The sequence below is a fragment of the Pleurodeles waltl genome, chromosome 9 (genome assembly GCF_031143425.1).
Source record: "Pleurodeles waltl isolate 20211129_DDA chromosome 9, aPleWal1.hap1.20221129, whole genome shotgun sequence".
NCBI classification, from domain to species: domain Eukaryota; kingdom Metazoa; phylum Chordata; class Amphibia; order Caudata; family Salamandridae; genus Pleurodeles; species Pleurodeles waltl.
The window spans coordinates 885,693,064-885,716,808 of record NC_090448.1 but is presented as its reverse complement, the minus strand read 5'-3'; the positions used below and the strand labels follow the sequence as shown (position 1 = coordinate 885,716,808).

General features: G+C 44.0%; 1 protein-coding gene across 2 annotated transcripts in view; it reads right to left on the bottom strand.

Moving 5' to 3' along the window:
• Window positions 1-23,745, bottom strand: part of GOLGA5 (golgin A5) — a 160,043-nt gene that overhangs the window by 35,562 nt on the left and 100,736 nt on the right. For both annotated transcript variants that reach the window (XM_069208213.1, XM_069208212.1), the window contains exons 9-10: window positions 19,119-19,217; window positions 15,017-15,242 (exon numbers count right to left, since the gene is read on the bottom strand). In XM_069208213.1, the coding sequence (XP_069064314.1) occupies window positions 15,017-15,242; window positions 19,119-19,217 (325 nt within the window). The remainder of the gene's footprint in view (window positions 1-15,016; window positions 15,243-19,118; window positions 19,218-23,745) is intronic.

The window sequence follows — 23,745 nt, the reverse complement described above, 5'->3', positions numbered from 1 at the left end:
TGGAAAGCAAGTTTCCTTTTCATTCGTATTGGAGGGAGAGTTCTGATTTTCCCTGTTTATTTTTGAATGTGGAGCCTTCTCTGTGTGTAATCTGGCCTACCTGCTTCTAGCTCCTGTCCGAATTTGTGTCCTTGCATTTGTGAGGACAGGCCCTGCTCTTCCGCGTAGGAACTTGGTTTCGGCATCAAAACTTTTTCAACCGTTTTTTTCGGCTCCGAAGACACTTTTTTGGCTTTCGGTGTTCCGATATCTCGGTGCCGATCCTTTTTGGTGCCGGTTTCTCGATGTCGAGATTGCTCTGACCCGGTGTTGAGTCTGTTCTGTGCCGGTATCTCGACCGGAGTCGGATGACTTCGACACGTGCGTGCCCTTTTTCGGTGGTGATGGCCGGTCACCTAATTTTTGGGTTAAGCCATGGCCTGTCGGCGGTGGCGTCCCCTGGGCTTTAACGTATTTTCCGTGTGTTTTGGCCAGGGGTGTTTTACTCACGGTTTTCGGCGTCTGTTCGGTTTCGGCCTCGTCCGAGTCCGAATCCGGGATGGAGAATGTTTCTTCTTCCTCCAGGTCTTGGTGTCCTGCCGGCGCCGACGCCATTTGAAGTCTTCTTGCTCTCCGGTCTCTTAGCGTTTTCCTCGACCGAAACGCTCGACAGGCCTCGCAGGTATCCTCTTTGTGTTCGGGAGACAAACACAAATTACAGACCTGATGCTGATCTGTGTAAGGATACTTGCTGTAGCAGTCGGGGCAGAGGCGGAATGGGGTCCGTTCCATTAACCTTGAGGACGCACGCAGTCGGGCTGACCAGGCCCCGCCGGGGAATAGAAGCCCCAAAGGGCTACCGGAGTTCTTCTTGATTCGGTGTCGATCTGTGTTAACTAACCCGATACCGAACGTCGACAATACCGTCCAATTTTTCTGAGATTTAACTAACTTTCTGAACCGAAACACGGAGCGAAGAGGAACACGACCGAACCCGATGGCGGAAAGAAAACAATCTAAGATGGAGTCGACGCCCATGCGCAATGGAGCCGAAAGAGGAGGAGTCCCTCGATCTCGTGACTCGAAAAGAATTATTCGAAGAAAAACAACTTGTAACTCTCCGAGCCCAACACTAGATGGCGGGATGTGCACAGCATGTGTATCTGCAGCTACACATTCCATTGAACACATATATATATATACATACACACATATAGATACACAAAGAGATATAGATACACAAAGAGATATAGATATGGAAAATGTCACTTACCCAGTGTACATCTGTTCGTGGCATGTTGCGCTGCAGATTCACATGCTGTGCACTGTTCCTGCCATGTAGTGTTGGGCTCGGAGTGTTACAAGTTGTTTTTCTTCAAAGAAGTCTTTTCGAGTCATGGGACCGAGCGACTCCTCCCTTTTTGCTCCATTGCGCATGGGTGTTGACTCCATCTTAGATTGTTTTCCCCTCAGAGGGTGAGGTAGGAGTTGTTAAAGTAAGGATACTAGAGGTGCCCATGCAATGGAGTAAATGTGTATGTACATAGAGTATTAAAGTCAAAATTATTTCCATATTTTTAATGCAACTAAAACGGCTACATGCTCCCGGGGAGGTGGGAGGGCGCATGTGAATCTGCAGCGCAACATGCCACGAACAGATGTGCACTGGGTAAGTGACATTTTCCGATCAATGGCATGTGTAGCTACAGATACAGATGCTGTGCATAGACTACAAAGCAGTAATCTCCCCAAAAGCGGTGGTTAGTCTGTAGGAGTTGAAGTTGTCTGAAATAATGTTCTTAGTACAGCCTGTCCTACTGTGGCTTGTTGTGCTTCCTAAAACATCTACACAGTAATGCTTAGTAAATGTATGAGGCGTAGACCAAGTGGCTGCTTTACAAATTTCTGTCATTGGTATATTACCAAGAAAAGCCATTGTGGCGCCTTTCTTTCTAGTGGAGTGTGCCCTTGGAGTAATGGGTAATTCTCTTTTAGCTTTTAGGTAACAGGTTTGTATGCATTTGACATTCCATCTGGCAATGCCCTGTTTGGATATGGGGTTACCTGCATATGGTTTTTGAAAAGCTACGAACAATTGTTTTGTTTTTCGAAATTGTTTTGTTCTGTCAATGCAATACATTAGCGCTCTTTTTATGTCTAACGTATGTAATGCCCTTTCTGCTACTGAGTCTGGCTGTGGGAAGAAGACTCTGAGTTCTACCGTTTGATTTAGATGAAACGGTGATATGACTTTTGGTAAAAATTGTGGATTTGTACGGAGAACCACCTTATGTTTATGTATTTGTATCAAGGGTTCTTGAATAGTAAACACCTGTATTTCGCTAACTCTTCTAAGTGAAGTGATGGCTATTAGAAAGGCTACTTTCCAAGTTTAAAATTGGATTTGACAAGAATGCATGGGTTCAAATGGTGGGCCCATGAGTCGTGTTAACACAATATTAAGATTCCACGAAGGCACTGGTGGTGTCCTTGGGGGTATGATTCTTTTTAGTCCTTCCATAAAGGCTTTAATAACTGGGATTCTAAAAAGCATGTATGTTTAATCTGCAGATAAGCAGATACTGCAGTGAGCTGTATCTTAATGGAAGAGAAGGCTAGATAGGATTTTTGTAAGTGTAGTAAGTAGCTTACAATGTTTTGTGTGGAGGCGTCTAGTGGCGTAATCTGATTAGCCTGGCAGTAACAAACAAATCTTTTCCATTTGTTAGCGTAACAATGTCTGGTTGTGGGTTTTCTTGCTTGTTTAATGACCTCCATACATTCTTTAGAAAGGTTTAGATATCCAAATTCTAAGACTTCAGGAGCCAGATTGCTAGGTTGAGCAATGCTGGATTCCGGTGTCTGATCTGTTGTTTGTGTTGTATTAACAGATATGGTCTGTTTGGTAGTTTGATGTGGGGTACCACAGATAGATCCAACAGTGTGGTGTACCACGGTTGGCGAGCCCACATTGGTGCTATAAGTATTAGTTTGAGTTTGTTTTGACTCAGTTTGTTGACCAGATAAGGAATGAGCGGGAGAGGGGGGAAAGCGTAAGCAAATATCCCGGACCAGCTGATCCATAGAGCAATGCCCTTGGACTGAGGGTGTGGGTACCTGGACACGAAGTTTTGGCATTTTGCGTTTTCTTTTGTTGCAAATAGATTCATGTTTGGTGTCCCCCAGCGGTAGAAGTGATCTTGTAGAATCTCGGGATGTATTTCCCATTCGTGAGTTTGCTGTTGATCTCGACTGAGATTGTCGGCCAACTGATTTTGAATGCCTGGTATGTATTGTGCTGTCAGGCGAATGTTGTTGTGAATTGCCCAATGCCACATTTTTTGTGCTGAGAGAGACAGCTGTGACGAGTGTGTGTCCCCCTGTTTGTTTAGATAATACATTGTTGTCATATTGTCTGTCTTGACAAGAATGTGTTTGTGGGCTAGAAGTGGCTGAAACGCTTTTAATTCTAGAAATACCGCTAGCAGTTCCAAGTGATTTATGTGAAGTAGTTTTTGTTGATTGTCCCATTGACCCCTGTATGCTGTGATTGTTGAGGTGTTCTCCCCGCCCAATCATGGAAGCGTCTATTGTGATAATGACGTGAGGCGCTGGGTCTTGAAAAGGCCGCCCTTTGTTTAAATTTGCAGGGTTCCACCATTGAAGCGAAGAGTGTGTTTGGCGGTCTATCAACACTACATCTTGGAGTTGACCCTGTGCCTGCGTCCATTGTTTTGCTAGGCACTGCTGTAAGGGCCGGATGTGTAATCATGCGTTTGGGACAACAGCTATGCATGAGGACATCATGCCTAGTAGTTTCATCACAAACCTTACCGTGTATTGTTGGTTTGGTTGCATGCTTGATCTCACATTTTGGAACGCCTGAACTCTTTGTGGACTTGGAGTGGCAATTGCTCTTTGTGTGTTGAGTGTTGCTCCCAAGTATTGTTGTATTTGGGATGGTTGTAGATGTGATTTTTGGTAATTTACAGAAAACCCTAGTTTGTGTAGAGTATCTATGACGTATTGCGTGTGAAATTGACATTGTTGCTGAGTGTTGGCTTTTATTAGCCAATCGTCCAAATATGGGAATACGTGCGTGTGCTGTCTCCTTATATGAGCTGCTACTACGGCTAGGCATTTTGTAAATACTCTGGGGTCTTTTGTTATTCCGAACGGTAGAACTTTGAATTGATAATGTTTGCCTTGTATTACAAACCTGAGGTATTTCCTGTGAGATAGATGGATATGTGAAAATACGCATCCTTGAGATCCAGTGTTGTCATGTATTCCTCTTTTTTTAGTAAGGGAACTACGTCCTGAAGTGTTACCATGTGGAAATGATCTGATTTGATGAAGAGATTCAGTGTTCTGAGATCTAAGATAGGCCTTAATGTTTTGTCCTTCTTTGGAATAAGGAAATACAGGGAGTAAATGCCTGTTCCCCTCTGGTGATAGGGTACTAGCTTTATGGCTTGTTTTTGTAGCAGTGCTTGGACCTCTATTTGTAATAGGTCTAAGTGTTGTGGAGACAATCTGTGTGCTTTCGGTGGAACATCTGGAGGGAATGTTGTGAATTCTATGCAATACCCATGTTGGATAATTGATAGGACCCACGTGTATGTGGTAATGTGTGTCCAATTGTGGCAGTATTTGGTTAGCCTCCCCCCCACTGATGATAAGTGTTGGGGTAGTGTGACACTGAAGTCACTGTTTGCTAGGGCTTGGTTTGGAGGGCTGGAATTTCCCTCTTCCTCTTGGGGACTGTCCTCTGTAGGAACGACGAAACCCCCCTCTTTGGCATTGCGACTGGTAGGTGGGTTTTGTTTGGGAGGTGGATGGTTCAGTTGTCTGTTGTCAAACCCCCCCCCCCAAACTGTGGTTTCCTAAATGTGCCTCTGTACTGTGAGGAGTAGAGCGCGCCCATGGCTTTGGCCGTGTCTGTGTGTTTTTTCATTTTCTCGATGGCGGTATCCACCTCCGGCCCAAACAATTGTTGTTGATTAAACGGCATATTTAGTACCGCCTGTTGTATTTCTGGTTTAAATCCAGAACTTTGCAGCCATGCATGCCTTCGAATCGTTACAGCTGTGTTGACAGTCCGTGCTGCTGTATCTGCAGAGTCTAGGGCAGACCATATTTGATTGTTTGATATGGCCTGTCCCTCTTCAACTACTTGTTGGGCACGTTTTTGGTGTTCCTTGGGCAAATGCTGGATGATGTCTTGCATTTTGTCCCAGTGTGCCCTGTCGTAGCGTGCAAGTAGGGCTTGCGAGTTTGCAATTCGCCATTGATTGGCTGCTTGTGATGCCACTCTCTTGCCCGCTGCGTCGAACTTTCGACTCTCTTTATCAGGTGGGGGGGCATCCCCTGATGATTGTGAGTTCGCCCTTTTCCTTGCAGCCCCCACAACCACTGAGTCCGGAGGGAGCTGTTGAGTTATAAACACTGAGTCTGACGGGCGGTTTATATTTCTTTTTGACCCTTGGCGTGATAGCTCTCCCCTTTACAGGCTCTTGGAAGACCTGTTGTGCGTGTTTGAGCATGCCCGGTAGCATTGGCAGGCTTTGATAGGATGCGTGAGTGGATGCCAGAGTGTTGAAAAGGAAGTCATCCTCCACTGGTTCCGAGTGCATTGTTACGTTATGGAATGTAGCTGCTCTGGCTAGTACTTGCGTATATGCTGTACTGTCCTCTGGTGGTGAAGGCTTGGTTGGATAAAACTCTGGGCTGTTGTCCGATATAGGTGGGTCGTATAGATCCCAGGGATCCGCATCATCTTGGGTCATCCCTGTATGTGTGGATGACTGCGCCATCGGTGTTCCCACTGGTGACAAGTGTGCTGATTGCAGTGGGGATGGTTGTGGTGAGAACTGTGGTGGTGGTGATTTGTCTCTAACCACTTTGGCTTTCGGTTGCATTTCAGTTTCTTGAAAGGCTAGTTTTCTTTTCGATTTGAGTGGAGGGATGAGTTGTATCCTCCCTGTGTCCTTCTGGATTTGTAACCTTTGTTGCGTTTGGTCCTGTTCTTCTACATCCAGATCTTGCTCAAATCTGTGCCTTACTTTAAGCTGCATAGAAAGCCCTTGCTCCTCAGTGTAGGAAGAGCGTTTCGGCTCCGAAGCCGGTTTTTTCGGTACCGAAATTCCTAACGTAATTATCTTTTCCGGTTCCGATGAGCTTTTTCAAGGCTTGCTTGACTCGATGCCAAATTTTTTCGGTGCCGGAATCTCGACGGGAGTCGGAAGTCTTCGGCACATCTTTGGCCTTTTTCGGTGCCGATGTTATTTAGTCACCTTCCTTTCTGTGGGTTAAGCCATGGCCTGCTGGCGGTGGCATCCTCGTGGCCTTGAATTTTTTGGTGTGACCCTGGGTGTGGGAAGGGGCAGGTTTACTCATAGTTTGTTGCGCCATCGAGGGTCGTTCACCGCCGGATTCATCCGAGTCCGTTTCTTGGAAGAAATTCTCTCTTCCTCCTCGACGTCGAGATCTTGTTTCGGCTTCAACACCATTTGTAGTCTTCTTGCGCGTCGATCTCTTAAGGTTTTCTTCGATCGAAATGCTCGGCAAGCTTCACAAGTATCCTCTCTGTGTTCGGGCGACAAACACAGGTTACAGACCCGGTGCGGGTCTGTATAAGGATACTTGGCTTGACACCTAGGACAGAAACGGAAGGGGGTCCGGTCCAATAGTCTTGGACGACGGGTGTGGTCGGGCTGACCAGGCGAAGGGCCGCCGAAGCAGTCTTGAAGTCGGTGCCGATACGATAATACTAAACCGGTACCGAACAAGAACAATACCGACAAATTTTCGATACTTAGCTAACTTTCCCGATTCAAAATACGGAGCGAAGAGGAATACGTCCGAACCCGATGGCGGAAAGAAAACAATCTAAGATGGAGTAGACGCCCATGCGCAATTGAGCCGAAAGGGAGGAGTCACTTGGTCCCGTGACTCGAAAAGACTTCTTCAAAGAAAAACAACTTGTAACACTCTGAGCCCAACACTAGATGGCAGGAACAGTGCACAGCATGTGTATCTGCAGCTACACATGGCATCGAACATATAGATACCCTATAAAAATAAAAAAAAGGATGTCCATGCAGTATATATACCATCATCATCATCATCAAGCAGACTTTATTCGGCTTTCAACAGGCCATAAAAGTATCAAGTAATAGCACATTAATAAATATGTATAAGAAAAATTATAAATAAATAGGGAAGATAATAAAACACATCTTTAATTCATTCAAGGACAGGTATATAAAACTTGATAAATTTACATCAGTGCAAAATCGAGTTCAATTACAGTATTTTCTAGAGAGTGAGGAGTTTACCGGAAATTCCAAATTTTCAAATAAAATTAGTTCAGTACGCCCATAGACTTCCTTACAGAGAGTACTGTACATAAAAAGTTTCCTAAATTCCACACATTTCAATAGAGGATAAAATCTGTAAGCTGAAATACGCGTCGCGGCACTGACGCAAATTAGTCGATCTTAAAAAAGGCAATAAAAAACGTTTTCTTGGAATATCATAAAATTTACAAAAGAGGACCACATGCATTGTAGATTGGGGAGCTTTTGCATCACATGGACATACTCTTAAAACCGTACTCCAGTCACACATAATCGGAAAGGTTACTAGCCGATGGAAGATATTTAAGCGGAATCTTGTAAGAACAAATCGGTGTCGGGGATTTACCACGCTTACTAAGTAGGGCTGGACTGCATCCGTCGACAGAATTAGTTGGTTAGACATTACTGTAGATTTTTTTGATTCCATTTCCCATCTCTGTTCATCCAAGTGCTTCAAAGTCAGAGCCCTCAAATCTCTCCTGGATATTTTTTCCAGTGATTGTGGGTTTTGGTAATATGCTTTGCAGCCCATATTTTTAAAAAAGGTCATAATATATCTTAGCCAGGGAACTCTAAGCGAGTGTGTTAGATTCATGCAGTCGGATAGTATGGCCTGGTTTAATCCGGTATGCTCAGAGGTCCACACTTTATGCCATAATAATAGAGGCTGTATCTTAATTAGATCAATTACAAAGTGGACCCCTAGTTCCGAATGGCTAATATATGATGACGTGCTATTTGGTGCCATTAGCAGGTATCTCAGGAAGTCATTTTCCACCAACTGAATCGCATGGCAGTTCGTATACCCCCAGATACATGCTCCATAAGTAGCCGCCGGGATACATTTATATACAATATTTGTGAAATAATTCTACTACAACGACCACAGACGTCCAGGGAGGTGTGAGGGCGCATGTAAATCTACAGCATCTACATTCCACGAAAAGGTGCCTACTAGGTAAGTAACATTTTCAGTTCAAATGCATGTGTGGCTGTATATACACATGCTTTGTGTAGACTGTAAGGCAGTCCTCTCACAGTAAGCAGTGGCTAGTCTGTAGGAGTTGGAGCAGTTTGAAAGTGTCCTGGTCACTGCCTATCCAACATCTGCTTACTGACGAGCTAAAACATCTGCACAATAATGCTTAGTTGTGTGTGGTGAAGACCAAGTAGCAGCTTTACAAATATCTGTTATTGGAATATGTTTCCTAAAAAAGCCACCTTTTGTTCTGGTGGAATGTGATCTAAGAGCTGAAGGCAATTGTCTTTTAGCTTTAAGGTAACTAGTTTGAATACACTTTACTATCCATCTAGCTATCCCATTTTTGGAGACTGGATCACCTTTGTGAGGCATTGAAAAAGATGTAAAAAGTTGTTTGGTTTTTCTAAAACCTTTAGTCCTATCAATATTATACATAAAAGCTCTTTTGCATCTAGTGCGTGCAGAGCTCTTACAGCAACTGAGTCTGGCTATGGGAAGAAGACAGGTAACTCAACTGACTGGTTAATGTGAAATGGTGAAACTACTTTTAGTAGAAATGTATGGTTTGTCCTAAGGATTACTTCATCTTTATGTACTTGGGGGAAAAAAGGTTATTGTAAAGTGAAAGCTTGTATGTCACTTACACATCTGTGGGGTTGCTCAGGGGTACAGAGGACACGGACTCGGATTTCAGAACCCTTAACAGGGCTCATACGTGGTTTATTGATATTGTAAGTCTGCTGCAAAAATAACAAGGATGGTATGTCTTGTTTACTCTGCGGATTTTTCTCTTCTACGAGGGTGGTGGGTTTGTACGGGTCCTGTAATAGCTTTCTTTTTCTTCTCCTTAGGTGGCGATCTTCAGGCGGCTTCTTGGGGTCTCGCGGTTTCTCGGAAGAAAAAGGATAGGCCAGGTAAGTGGGACGATATTTTATTTTTCTTTTAATTAAGAGGTTATTGCAGGGGAAGTGTGAGGAGGTTACGGATTTACAGGAGGTGGTGTTTTAGTCGGGGGTTTGGGGTTCTTTAAGGGAGGAGGTTGTGCTCGTGCTCTCTCAGGCTAGGGATCGAGTGGTAAGACGATCTGTGCTTTCCCCCAGTCCCTGTTCCCTAAGTAGCCCTTCTTAGCCTCCTCCTGCCCTCCCCCTTCTACTCTTCCTCCCTCCAACTCCCCTTTTTCCCCTTTGTTATGGTTGGCTCTGAAGAGCGCCCGTACCTTGTACAGCCACGACCCGCCGTGGCAGGCTGTCTCGTTTTCTCTTGGGGGTCCCGTGTCTTTAGTGCCAGAACTGGACGTCGGCTCAGCACGTCTTTCTGATCCGGCAGCGGCTGTCTCCTCGCGTTCGCCGTTTTCGTTTGACTTCCTCTCTCTGGATGCGGCTGTGCGGCTTCTCTCCTGCTCCTCCAGCTCTGCTCCGCCGCGCTCGGTTGCGGCGTCTTCCTTTTGTGGATCCGCGGCAACCCGGAAGTCCGGTGCCGATCGTCGTCTCCGCCCCCACGCGTCCCCTTGACGACGCGAACTGGTGTCGGAGGAAGTGTGCGGCAGCTGCCCTTGTTGTGCGACGGTAGGCGAGGTGAGCGACACCCGCCTACAACATCTTAGGGAAGTGATAGCCATTTAAAAGGCAACTTTTCACAAAATAAATTGCAAACAGCAGGAGTGTATGGGTTCAAATGGTGGGCCCATGAGTCTAGTAAGGACAACATTCAGGTTCCATACTGGAGCTGGAGCAACCCTGGTAGAATAACCCTCCAAAGTCCTTCCATACATGCTTTTATTATAGAAATTCTGAACAAAGAAATGTGTTGTCTGTTTTGGAGGTACACAGCTGCTCTAAGTGTAGCTGTAGTGCGGCTACTTCCATAAATGCTTTGATTACAGAAATTCTGGACAAAGAAATGTTTTGTCTGTTTTGGAGGAAAGCCGCTGCTGTAAGTATAGTTGTAAGTATAGCTGCTAAATGAAGTCTAATAAATGAGTATGCTAAATTTGCCTCCTGTAAATGTAGCAGATAAGAAACAATGTCTTGTACTGATGATTTTAGTGGATCAATGTGTTTAGGTTAACAGTAGCATACAAAATGTTTTCATTTTGCAGCATTTCACTGCCTAGTTGTAGGGTTACATTCCTGTCTAAGAATGTCCATACATTCAGAGGGGAGTTGTAAATATCCAAATTTTGTGACTTTGGGAGCCATATCACAAGATTGAGTATTTTGGGGTCTGGATGTCTGATTTGACTTGCATTTGAGTCAAAAGGTCTGCCCGGTTGCGAAATTTCTGGTGGGGAACCACAGACAGACTCAACTGTGTTGTATACCAAGGCTGACGTGCCCATGGGGGAGATACAAGGATCATGATGAGTGATGTTTGTCTCAGTTGGCAAACCAGAAATGGAATGAGTGGGAGAGGTGGACAAGCATAGGCAAATATCCCTGACCAATTCATCCATAGAGCACTGCCCTTGTCCTGAGGGTAAGGGTATCTAGAAGCAAAGTTTTGGCATTTTGAATTTTCTGAGGTAGCAAAGAGATCTATTTCTGGTGCTCCCCACAGGTGAAATATTGGTGAAGTACTTGTGGGTGAAGTTCCCATTCGTCGGCTTGTTGCTGCATCCTGCTTAAGAGGTCTTCAAACTGATTGTCCATTCCTTGGAGTTATTCTGCCAGTAACTGAATGTGATTATGAATTATCCATTTCCAAATTGTCTGAGCAAGAAGGGACAATTGAGATGAGCGTGCCCCCCCGTTTCTGCAAATAATACATGGTTGTCATGTTGTCTGTATGGACAAGAACCACTTTGTGGGAGAGTTGTGGCAGGAATGCTCAGAGCGCTAGAAAGACTGCTAGTAACTCCAAATAGCTGATGTGATACGTTTGTTGAATTGGGGTCCCGCCTGCCCTGTATTGTGAGGTTATTGGAATGAGCTCCCCACCCTACCTGTGATGTATCAGAAGTGAGAGTGATCTGAGGCACAGGGCCTTGAAAGGGCCGCCCCTTGGAGAGGTTGATGGGATTCCACCATTGCGGGAAACTGTGAGTCTGGCAGTCCAACAACACTAGATCCTGGAGATGACCCTGTGACTGAGACCACTGATGAGATAGACACTGCTGTAAGGGACGCATGTGTAGTCTGGCATGAGGTATGATGGCAATGCATGAAGCCATCATTCCTAATAGCTGCATCACTACTTTCACTGTGTAAGTGTAGTTCTGCTGTTACTGAGACAGAAGAGTTCAAAAGGCTTGAATGCGAGCTGGGTTTGGACATGCCAGGCCTGACTGAGTATTGAGAATAGCTCCCAGATAAGGCTGTATCTGTGAGGGTTGGAGATGGGATTTGACACAGTTGATTGTAAATCCCAGAGTGTGGAGAAGATTTACTGTGCACTGAATATGAATCTGACATGGTTGGATATCATTTGTTTTAATAAGCCAGTCGTCCAAATATGGAAAGACGTGAATATGTTGTCTTCGGAGGAATGCGCAACTACTGCTAGACATTTTGTGAATATTCTGGAAGTGACCGTTACCCCCAATAGTACAACCTTGAATTGATAGTGTTTTCCCGCAATGACAAATCTGGGGTATTTGCAATGTCCTAGATGAACTGGAATGTGGAAATATGTGTCCTTCAGATCTAAAATGTCATGAAATCGCCTTGCTGTAGCCGGTGAATGACATCTTGGAGAGTGACCATATGGAAATGCTCTGACAGAATATTTAGATTGAGCGGTCTGAGATCTAGAATTGGTCTTAGTGACCCATCTTTCTTTGGTATAAGGAAGTATAGGGAATATACTCCTAACGTCTGCTATGACAGGGGAACAGGTTCTATAGCCCTTTGCGAAGAAGGGATTGAACCTCTTCTTTTAAGAGATTAAGATGTGTGTGTGAAAGTTTGTGAGAGTGAGGGGGAATATTTTGTGGAGTGGAGATGAGTTCTAGACAGTAACCATGTTGGATAATTGATAGAACTCACTGATCTGTAGTGATGTTGTGCCATTGTTGATAGAACTGCCTTAATGTTCCCCATACTGGAGAGGTGTAAGCCGGAGGAACATGTAAGTAGTCACTGGCGTGTATTTGGGGTGGATCCACAACAGGGAGATGCCTTTCCTCTGCCTTTATTGTTTGCACCTCTGTATGTATCTCTAAAGGAACCTCTGTGATAGAAATGGGTACCTTGTCTAGTTTGTGAGGTAGAAGGCTCATTAGATGAGAATTTAAAGCCTCCCCTGAATTGTGGGTTAACAAAAATTACCCCTTTGTGGTGTAGTGAGTGTGGACCCCATGGCCTTCTCTGTTTCTGAATCTTTTTCAGTTTTTCTTTAGTGGCATCAACCTCTTTCCGAAACAAATCCTCTTTGTCAAAACGCATATTAAGAACTGCCTGTTACATTTCAGGTTTGAAACCTGAACATCTGAGCCAAGCATGTCTCCTGATAATAATGCTGGTATTAATGCTATGTGCAGTCCTGTCCCCTGCATCAGTGGCACACCTAGTAGCATTACTGGAAATAGTATGTTCTTCAGTAACTATTTCTTGTCCCCTTTTACAATGTTCTTCTGGTAGATACTGGAGGAGGTCTCCTACCTCGTCACCTTGAGCTCTACTGTACTGTGCTAAAAGGGCCTGGGAATTAGTGATATGCCAATGACAAGTTTTTTTTACTTTCTTTGTCGGGCGTGCATCTCAAGTTGATTGACTGTTGGCATGTTTACGTTCTGCACTAACAACATTGAAATCAGGGAGCAACTGTGCTCAAATGTATAGGGTCTGTGACAGCTGCCTTATATTTTTTGTCAATCTTTTGAGTAATATTCTGGAATCTGACAGGCTCTTTAAAAATGTCTGTAGCATGTCTCAGCATTCCTGGTAACATGGGAAGAAACTGACACTCTTCATGGGCGGTAGTCAGTGTGTCAAAAAGAAAATCTTCTTCAATTGGGTCAGAATATATTTGTACATTTTGATATGTAGCTGTCCTTGCTATGACCTGCTGATAAGATGTTGCATCTTCAGGAGGTGAAGGACATGCAGGGTACAAATCAGGGTCATTTAGAAGTATGGGATCAGTATGATGGGCGTTCCATGGGTCTATTCCCTGAGGAATATCCCCTAAGTCATCTCCCTGAGGTGTTGGTGAACCTTGTGGGGAGAACTGAGGCTGAATAATAGGCAGAGGAGATTGTGAAGGTGGTGGAGGAGTACGAGGAAGCACAGGAGAGTGTGATGGAGAAGGTAGAGGTTGAACTGGAGCCCTGTCTGTGTCTCCAGAAACCTTTTTAGGTGGAGAAGCAGTGTCCAAGGTTTCTTGGAAAGTAAGTTTCCTCTTTATTGGAACTGGAGGAGAGGCAATAATTCATCCTATTCCCTTTTGAATATGGAGCCAGTGCTGATAAGCGTCCATTATATCAAGGATTGGCTCCACTGTTAATGCTGCTTCCGAAGAGTGACTGGAGTCTTCGGAGGATGACATTTTCGGTTCCAACGTTTTCGGAGCAGAAGCCTTGTGTCGACTGGACGCTGTCAGCTCCGAAGCAGACGTAGATCGTTTCTTGCTCAGAGCCAAAACACTTGGGTCAAAGCTTCGACTTGATCCAGAGGCTAACTGCAAAGGTACTGAGCCAGAGGTCGATGCTGAAGACATTGTAGTCTTGCCTATTTTCGGCACCGAGCCCGAAGGTGGGGCATTGAAATGTAATTTTCGGTTCCGACCAGGGCCCGAAGGCAGTGGTGGACAGATGACCTGTTTGTGGGGCATTTTTTTTTTTTTAAGTCTTTACGTGGGAGCTTGGTGTTGATGTACTCAAAGGTTGCGCCGAAGTAGGAGACTGACTTGATGTCCAACTGAATATCAGACTACAAATCTTTTATGGAGGAAGCCTCTTGTTGGATCTCCTATTGCGAATGCTCTTCCCCGAAGATATCAGGGTTGTCGTCCGGTGTTTTCGACATCATCTTCAGTCAACGCACTGTACAGTCTCGGAGGGTCTTTTTGGGACGAAAAGACGAAGGGCATCACAGTTTTCTTCCTTGTGGTCCGGGGACAAGCAAAGGTTACACACCAGGTGATGATCCGTGTGTGGGAATTTGGAATGGCATTGAGGGCAAAAAAGAAATGGAGTGTGTTCCATCAGCCCTAAATTTCTCGACACCTCCTGGACAATTAGGCCAGAGGCAGGCACTGGCACCCCAAAGGGCAGCTAACTGACCCCCAACGTTCCAAATTCGGGTCGAGTGCATTAGATAGTGAAAACGTGATCGAAATACCATACGGTCGCTGAAAGAAATATAGAAAAGAAGATTTCGGAATAGACCGAGACGACGTTACCAGAGCGAGAGGAACACACGTCTGAACCAGATGGCGGAGAGAAAACAATCTAACAAAGGACTCTATGCCCATGCGCAGTATCACTGAGAGGATGAGTCACTCGATCTCGTGACTCGAAGGATTCTTAGAACAAAAACAACTTGCAACAGTCCGAGCCCAACACTGAATGGCAGACTTATGCAAAGCATGTGTATCTACAGCCACACATGCCATTGAACATATTGTTTTTTTTCGTTTCTTTTTGGTTTTTTTTATAACAGAATAACATCCTTATCTGAGAAATTACATTTGTAACCAAAAATATGTTTTATGGGTGTACAAATATCAATAAAAATATTTTTAATAATGAACATACCTTCACCATTGTCTATGCCAGACATGTTAATTGAAGACCCATTGACACTACTGCCTTGGATGCTCTTCAGCTGTTGCTCAAGTCGTTCAAGCTGGTACACTAGTGAGTTTTTCTCTGTACTGAGACTCTCAAGCATTGTTTGCTTCTGTATCAGTGTTTCGGTCAGTTGATGCAATCGGTTCTCCAGCTCTGTCTGACTGCTACTACTCAAAGCTTTATTTGTGAGCTAGAAAAATGAACAGAATAGGATATACACTTTATTACTCCTTTTACTATGTAAACTACCCACAATGTAAAAAGTAAAAATATTTTAAACCTAAAGAAAACCATTCTTTGTTGTATATGATTGCTTTTTTGCCAAGATACTGGGATGTAGGTCACATACTGGTAATCAATAAATAGGAAACAATGAACTGTCACATGAGGTTTCCCAATGTTTCCCTACATACACACCAGCACAATGCTCAAATTTACTTCCACATTCAACAAGCATTGGCAAAGCCAATTGGTCCAGCGTTGGCCACCAGCCTTCTGGCAATTCTTGTTTTGTCATGGTTTTTGCAGAACTTTATTGTTTGGGAATACGCCGGACCAGCATCAATCTAAAAAAAATATCATTTACTACAAACAAAAAAGTTTTTTTGAGTCTAAAAAAACCACACACATTACCATGAACTCACTGTTACTGAAAAGAACAATGTGGATGTGCTCCTTGTGAAACAGTGGCATGCCGTAAATCGTAGTGAAGTGCGCCAATGGCTTAAATGGGTTGATACATTGCCACTTAATGCATGCTAGAGTCGATGGGATTAAAATTTGAATGAAAGCAACCACAGAGAAATGGATGAAGTCTGTCTGAAACCCCAATAAACATCTATGTTATACACCTAATTTTAGAAAAATCAAAAGGTCTTGACTAACACAGACCTAAAGAAATATGTCAATCAGTCTGGCATTGATGGAAGTCTCTTGCATTTGAGAAAGAATGAAAGAAAAAAAGAGAAAGAAAGAAAAAGAGGAAACAATAGAAGGATAGAAGTGAAAAGAGGGCAAGAGAAGGAAACAGTAAAAGAGAGGGAATGAAAGAAACAAAGAGAGAAGGGAAGAAGGGTAGAAGGAATGGAAGAAGGGAAGATTAAAAAAGACAGGGGAAACAAAGAACAAGAGAAGGAAAGAAGGACATAGAAGGAAAGTAAGAGGAAAGAAGGAACAAGTGAACGAAAAAGAGAATGAAAGATGGAAAGAAATAAGGAAGGAAAGTAAAAAGGAAGGAAAAGGAAGAAAGAAAGAAAGAGAGAAGTAAACAGTATAAAGCGAGAGAAAGAAGGAGCAAAGGAAAGAGCAATAAAGAAAGGAAGAAGGAAAGACAGCAGAAAGAGGGAAAGAAGAAAGAAAGAAGAAACGAGGAAAGAAAAAGGAAGGCATGAATAAAAGAAGTCAAGAAAGAAAGTGAAAGAAAAAAAAGAAATAAATAGGAGGAAAGAGAGAAGGAAAGGCAAAGAAATGAGAATGATAGACAGAAGGAAGAACCAGAGAAAGAAACAATTAAAAGGGAATAACAATACAGGGAGTGCAGAATTATTAGGCAAGTTGTATTTTTGAGGATTAATTTTATTATTGAACAACAACCATGTTCTCAATGAACCCAAAAAACTCATTAATATCAAAGCTGAATATATTTGGAAGTAGTTTTTAGTTTGTTTTTAGTTTTAGCTATGTTAGGGGGATATCTGTGTGTGCAGGTGACTATTACTGTGCATAATTATTAGGCAACTTAACAAAAAAAAATATATACCCATTTCAATTATTTATTATTACCAGTGAAACCAATATAACATCTCAACATTCACAAATATACATTTCTGACATTCAAAAACAAAACAAAAACAAATCAGTGACCAATATAGCCACCTTTCTTTGCAAGGACACTCAAAAGCCTGCCATCCATGGATTCTGTCAGTGTTTTGATCTGTTCACCATCAACATTGCGTGCAGCAGCAACCACAGCCTCCCAGACACTGTTCAGAGAGGTGTACTGTTTTCCCTCCTTGTAAATCTCACATTTGATGATGGACCACAGGTTCTCAATGGGGTTCAGATCAGGTGAACAAGGAGGCCATGTCATTAGATTTCCTTCTTTTATACCCTTTCTTGCCAGCCACGCTGTGGAGTACTTGGACGCGTGTGATGGAGCATTGTCCTGCATGAAAATCATGTTTTTCTTGAAGGATGCAGACTTCTTCCTGTACCACTGCTTGAAGAAGGTGTCTTCCAGGAACTGGCAGTAGGACTGGGAGTTGAGCTTGACTCCATCCTCAACCCGAAAAGGCCCCACAAGCTCATCTTTGATGATACCAGCCCAAACCAGTACTCCACCTCCACCTTGCTGGCGTCTGAGTCGGACTGGAGCTCTCTGCCCTTTACCAATCCAGCCACGGGCCCATCCATCTGGCCCATCAAGACTCACTCTCATTTCATCAGTCCATAAAACCTTAGGAAAATCAGTCTTGAGATATTTCTTGGCCCAGTCTTGACATTTCAGCTTGTGTGTCTTGTTCAGTGGTGGTCGTCTTTCAGCCTTTCTTACCTTGGCCATGTCTCTGAGTATTGCACACCTTGTGCTTTTGGGCACTCCAGTGATGTTGCAGCTCTGAAATATGGCCAAACTGGTGGCAAGTGGCATCGTGGCAGCTGCACGCTTGACTTTTCTCAGTTCATGGGCAGTTATTTTGCGCCTTGGTTTTTCCACACGCTTCTTGCGACCCTGTTGACTATTTTGAATGAAACGCTTGATTGTTCGATGATCACGCTTCAGAAGCTTTGCAATTTTAAGAGTGCTGCATCCCTCTGCAAGATATCTCACTATTTTTGACTTTTCTGAGCCTGTCAAGTCCTTCTTTTGACCCATTTTGCCAAAGGAAAGGAAGTTGCCTAATAATTATGCACACCTGATATAGGGTGTTGATGTCATTAGACCACACCCCTTCTCATTACAGAGATGCACATCACCTAATATGCTTAATTGGTAGTAGGCTTTCGAGCCTATACAGCTTGGAGTAAGACAACATGCATAAAGAGGATGATGTGGTCAAAATACTCATTTGCCTAATAATTCTGCACTCCCTGTACAGACCAGTTTCAAATGGACATACTGATTTAGTATGCTGTAAAGTAGCAGCAGTCACAAAAGCAAAATAATCCAAAACAGCTTTGGCAGGAGATGGGATCCGATACAGATGGAATGTGCATCAGAAGTTTCCATCACCACTAAAGTAACCATAAAATAACAACAAAAGCAAAGGCACTGAAGGGAACTAGCTTGTGTGCGGATGTGCTACTTGTGAGAAAGCAAACTGCTGTCACTCAAAGTGAAGTTAACCAGGGGCTTAAGTAAGCTGACCCACTGCCCCATGCTATATGCTGCAATGGGCGGAAGCAAATTGTGAATGGCACAACTACATACCAATTGATAAAGAGAGGTGGCTGAAATCCCCTATATATAAGTTTATTATACATGTTTTAGTAAATTCAAAAAGTCTTAGCTAACGCTAGAACTCAAAATTAGTTCCCAATGTTTTCTTACAGCTATACAAGTATATGTAAGGCACAACAGAACCGAAATTAAAGACTGGAGGTTTAAATGTGCCACTAAGCCTAATGGCTATAGGAACTATAGAAAGTAGACACCCCATCACTACAAAAAGCTCTGATGCAGTAATCATTGTAAAACTGTGGGTGTGCTACCATGTTAAAAGGCAGTACAGAAAGGCAGACTAAATTTGACTACAAAATAAGTTGTCTGACTCAATGGACTCAAGGGTGGATAAATATTCCAGTAATAAAAATATTAATTAAAAAATGTAAGGGTTTAATCCAAAAGAAAGTTGAGCCCAGACCATAGTCGGCCATCTTTCCCTCTAAAAGACTTCTCTTCATTTTAATTACAGAAATTCATTTTCAAACAGGCCAACTTTTTAGTGAGACTATTTAAAAGTGGTACACGCATCTGCATGAAAGTAATGCTGGAAATACCTATTCCTAGAGCGATTTGCCTCTAAATAAATGCATTCAATAGAAAATAGTTGGCAAAACGATTGGATACCTGATTTCTAAGCTTCTGAATCTCATCCTCACGGTCTTTCATTCGGCTCTGCAAGGTACTCTTTGTTCGGTAGAGTTCTTCCTCCGTGTACTGAAACTCCTATGATTTTATTAGGAAAAAAACAATTACATTTCCACAAATATTCTGCTAATATATCTCCTCATGGCAGTAACAAAAAGTTTGGTTTTTGGTTAATGTTAACATTGAAAAGGCAACAGCTTAAGATGCCTCAAACTCTAACTTTTAAACTTAAACGAACCACATTAAAACTGCCCAGACTTGAAAGAAAAGTGTGTAATTTTCGTTTATAAAAAAAAAAAGTGACTAAACTTTTCTTAAAGAATTCTGAGCGTCAGAGAAATGGTTCTTATAGATTTCAATAATAGTTGTTTCCAAATACATATATTTAACAAGTACCGCTGACTCAAGTCCCCTTTTCCACTCCCTCCTCAACCCATGTCCATGTACTGTCTCCACAACACTTACAACAAGAACTCCTTTCTGGTTTCTACGTTTACAGACTTGAGAGAGAGTACAATACATACTAAAATAAGGCAAAACTTAAAAAAGCTGAATAATTCTGTAATATTAAAAGAGGTTTTGCTAGCTGGCTAAGCTATGTCTCAAAACACTCTATTGATACGGATGTGAAGCTTGCTCTCCATGTTGTAATCTTAAAACGGATCTAAGAGACACATCATTCATTTAAAGTTTAACACATAATACAATGAACCAAGACTGTGGAATACAGTGTCAGACTCGGCATGGTCTGCTTTGTCTGGTATCTATGGCAAATCAAATGGATAATGTACTAATCAGTACTGTAAATGAATACGACCCAGTTAAGGAGGCAATTGATAGTGGTAACTATGGCGCAGTAGCTCAAGTTCAGCGCAAACAACTTATTTCATACAATTTGAATCAAGGTTAGAATTTTATGCAATAGGGTTTTTCACATCTATGGGTTTTGTTTCATGGCAATATTTGTTACCAGATACTATAAAACTATAACTCACTTCCTACAGATGTAGGATTGCACAAAGCTATGTGTGTTCTCAGAGATTATGTGATTTTCAGAACGACCTCCCTGAACTGGGCTTCATTTTCATGAAATGTTCTGGATATCATCCCTGCTCCCAATTGCCATGTCATTTTCCACATTGAGTCCCAGTTTGTAATACACACATCGCTATTATAGTTTCAATATTACCACGTCAAATCTTAAACTTAGCAACCCGATGGCATTAAGCTCAGGCTCTTTAGCCATGTCAAAACGATTCTATATAGAAGCACTGCAGCAGGAGGCAGAAGACTATGATCCCTCCTCCTGCATCTACCTAAGCATGGGAAGATAAACAAAAAAGATCGAGTAAGATTGCTTCAAAAGAACATCAGCACTCTTTCCACTGCACCACCAGATGTGAAGAACAAGTTACTTATTTTCGGTAATGCATTATCTGGTAGGGACTCTATCTAGCTCCAGAATCCTTACCTTTGAATTCCCTAGAGTCAGCTTCGAATCCGGAATCTTTTGCTGAGCAATACCCTGCGCGTGCCGTCAGGTGGCGTCGATCGGATCCGCATGCATCGTCCAGCTCCGTGTGGCTTCATCAGCATCGTTGGAGCCGTCTGTGAAATCACGGTTTCCTATAAAGGCACCACCCAGGTGCACATACGTCAGTTCTTTTATCCACAAAACTTCCACGCCAGAAGCGCAGTCATGGATAGAACCAACATTTTGTCTTTGCAAAACTAGGGCACTGAAAAGGGATAATCCCTAACCCTACTAGACATATCCGCAGAGCAGGGAGGCATGGGTGGGTGTAAGGAATCTGCAGCTAGATAAAGTCTCTACTAGATAATGCGTTACCGAAAGTAACATCTGATAGAGACTTCTAGCTGCAGATTCCTTACCTTTGAATACATACAGAAGCCATATCCTCCTGGCGGTGGGCTCTGGATACCTATACTTACACTAAGAAGTCCTGTAGGACTGAACCGGCAAAGTGCCAATCTCCCCGTACGTGACTGTCCAGGCAGTAATGCTTTGCAAACGGGTGCAAAGATGCCCATGTTGCTGCCTGACAAATCTCCAGGACTGGGATGACCTGAGCTAACGCAGTGGTAGCAGCTTTGCCCTTGGTAGAATGAGCCCTCAAGCCCTTGGGAGGCTGCTTCCTGGCCAATGTGTAGCAGATCTTGATGCAGGGAATGACCCAGCGCGAAATGGTTCGCTTCTGCACCGCCCGAACCTTTTATGCTCCAACGTACCCCACAAAGAGTTTGTCATCCACCCGGAACTCTTTTGTGTGGTCAAGGTAGAACAACAACACTCTTTTTGAGTCCAGTCAGTGGAGTCGCTCCTCTTACTTAGAAGGATGCGGAGGAGTAAAAAAGGTGGGCAGGGTGTTCTTACCCAGATGAAATGGGGTCACCACCATGGGGAGGAAAGAGGCACATATTCTGAGTACCACCTTGTCCGGATAGATAGTGATATACAGTGGCTTTGATGACACAGCGTGCATCTCACTCACCCTCCTGGCAGATGTTATCGCCAGTAAGAAGGCTGTCTTGATGGTGAGCAGCCGGAGGGGACAGTTGTGCAAAGTCTCGAAGGGAACGCATATCAGAAATGTGAGGACCATATTTAAGTCCCATTGGGGTATAACAAAGGGCGTAGGGGCAACATATGTACAAGCCCTTTGAGGGCTCTATGTACGATGGAGGATTTAAACAGAAAAGGCTAATCAGGCAGCCAAAGAAATGCCAACAAGGCAGAAAGACAGCCCTTGAGCGTCCCCAAGGCAGAACCCTGCTGGGCACGGGAAAGTATGAAGAGAAGAATATCAGAAAGAGAAGCAGAAAGAGGATCAATAGACCTTTCTGTACAATGATATACAAAGTATTTCCAATGGCAGGCGTATACCATTTTAGTGGCGGGACGCCTGGCAGCCAAAATAACTGTACAGACTTTGGGAGGAAGGTAAAAAGCCATCAACTGCCACCGCTCAATCTTCACGCATGAAGGCGCAGAGCCGACAGGTTCGGGTGGAGAACCCTCCCGTTACTGCGACAGAAGATCCTTCCAAAGGGGCAGCCTGATCGGAGGAATGATGCTCATTTTGAGAAGCTCGGGATACCAGACTCTTTGTGCCCAATCCAGAGCCACTAAGATGACTTGAGCCCTGTTGTTCTTGATCTTCCTGAGAACTCTGGGCAAAAGTGGTATGGGCGGAAAAGCGCACAGGAGGCCTCAATTCCACTCGCAAAGAAAAGCATCGTCAAGCGATTGCTACCTTGGAAACTTCAACGTGCAATACGGCTGACATTGCGCATTTGCTGCAGAGGCGAACTGATCTAACCAAGGTTCTCCCCACTGCTGAAACAGTCCTTGCACCACCTCCGGATGGAGATACCATTTGTGATCCACAAGGCTCCAGTTAGTCCGCTCTGGCATTCAGAGAACCTGCCAGGTGTTGAACCACCAGAGTTATGCCCTGCTCTTCCAGCGATGTCCAGAGATGCAGAGCCTATTGACAAAGTGTCCATGACCTGACACCTCCCTGCTTGTTGCAGTACCACACTGCGGGGGTGTTGTCCATGAACACTTGCACTAACTTCCCTTTCGAAACCTGGAAGAAATGCTTTCAGTGCCAGTTGGGTCGCCCAGAGCTCCAATAAGTTAATATGGAGTCCGGATTCCGCTGGAGACCAGAGGCCTCTGATCCCCGCCTCTCCCAGATGGCCACCCCATCCCAGAAGTGACGCATCTGTCACTACTGTAAGATCTGGCTGGGGAAGGGAGAGGAGTCTGCCTCTGACCCAATCACAGTTCACTAAGCATCACTGCAGGTCTTTTGCAGTCCCCCCCCCCCGAGATCTGAACCATGTAGGTAAGACTTCCCTGATCCTGTGCCCACTGGAACTTCAGGTCCCACTGCACAGCCCTTATATGCCATCTGGCATGTTTGACTAACAGGATGCAGGAAGCCATGAGTCCCAACAGCCTCAGAGTCTGTCTCACCGAAATCCAGGATAGAGGCTGAAACATCGGTATCATAACCTAAATATCCTACTCTCTGCTCAGGAGGATAAACCCGAAACTGCACTGTGTCCAGAACAGCCGAGATGAAAGGGTGCTTCTGACAGGGAGTCAGGTGTGACTTCGGCATGTTTATAGTGAACCCCAGCGAATGCAGGAGATCCATCGTAGTCTGAGGGTGGGTGACAAGAGCCTGGGGCGTAGGAGCCTTCAACAGCCAGTCGTCGAGGTAGGTGGAAGACTGAAATCCTTAACTTGCGCAGATGAGCTGCCACCACCGCCATCATCTTGGTGAACACCTGAGGGGCACTGGTTAGACCAAAGGGGAGCACAGTAAACTGAAAGTGCTTGTGGCCTACCTTGAACCGCAAGTAACGCCTGTGGGCGGGCAGGATAGGGATGTGAAAATACGCACCCTGCAAGTCCAATGCTACCATCCAGTCTCCTTGGTCTACAGAAGACATGACCTGAGCAAGAGTGGGCATCTTGAATTTCTCCTTTTTGAGGAAGAGATTGATGTCCCTTAAATCCAAGCTAGGGCGAAGACCCTTGTTCTTTTTTGGAATCAGAAAGTAGCGGGAATAA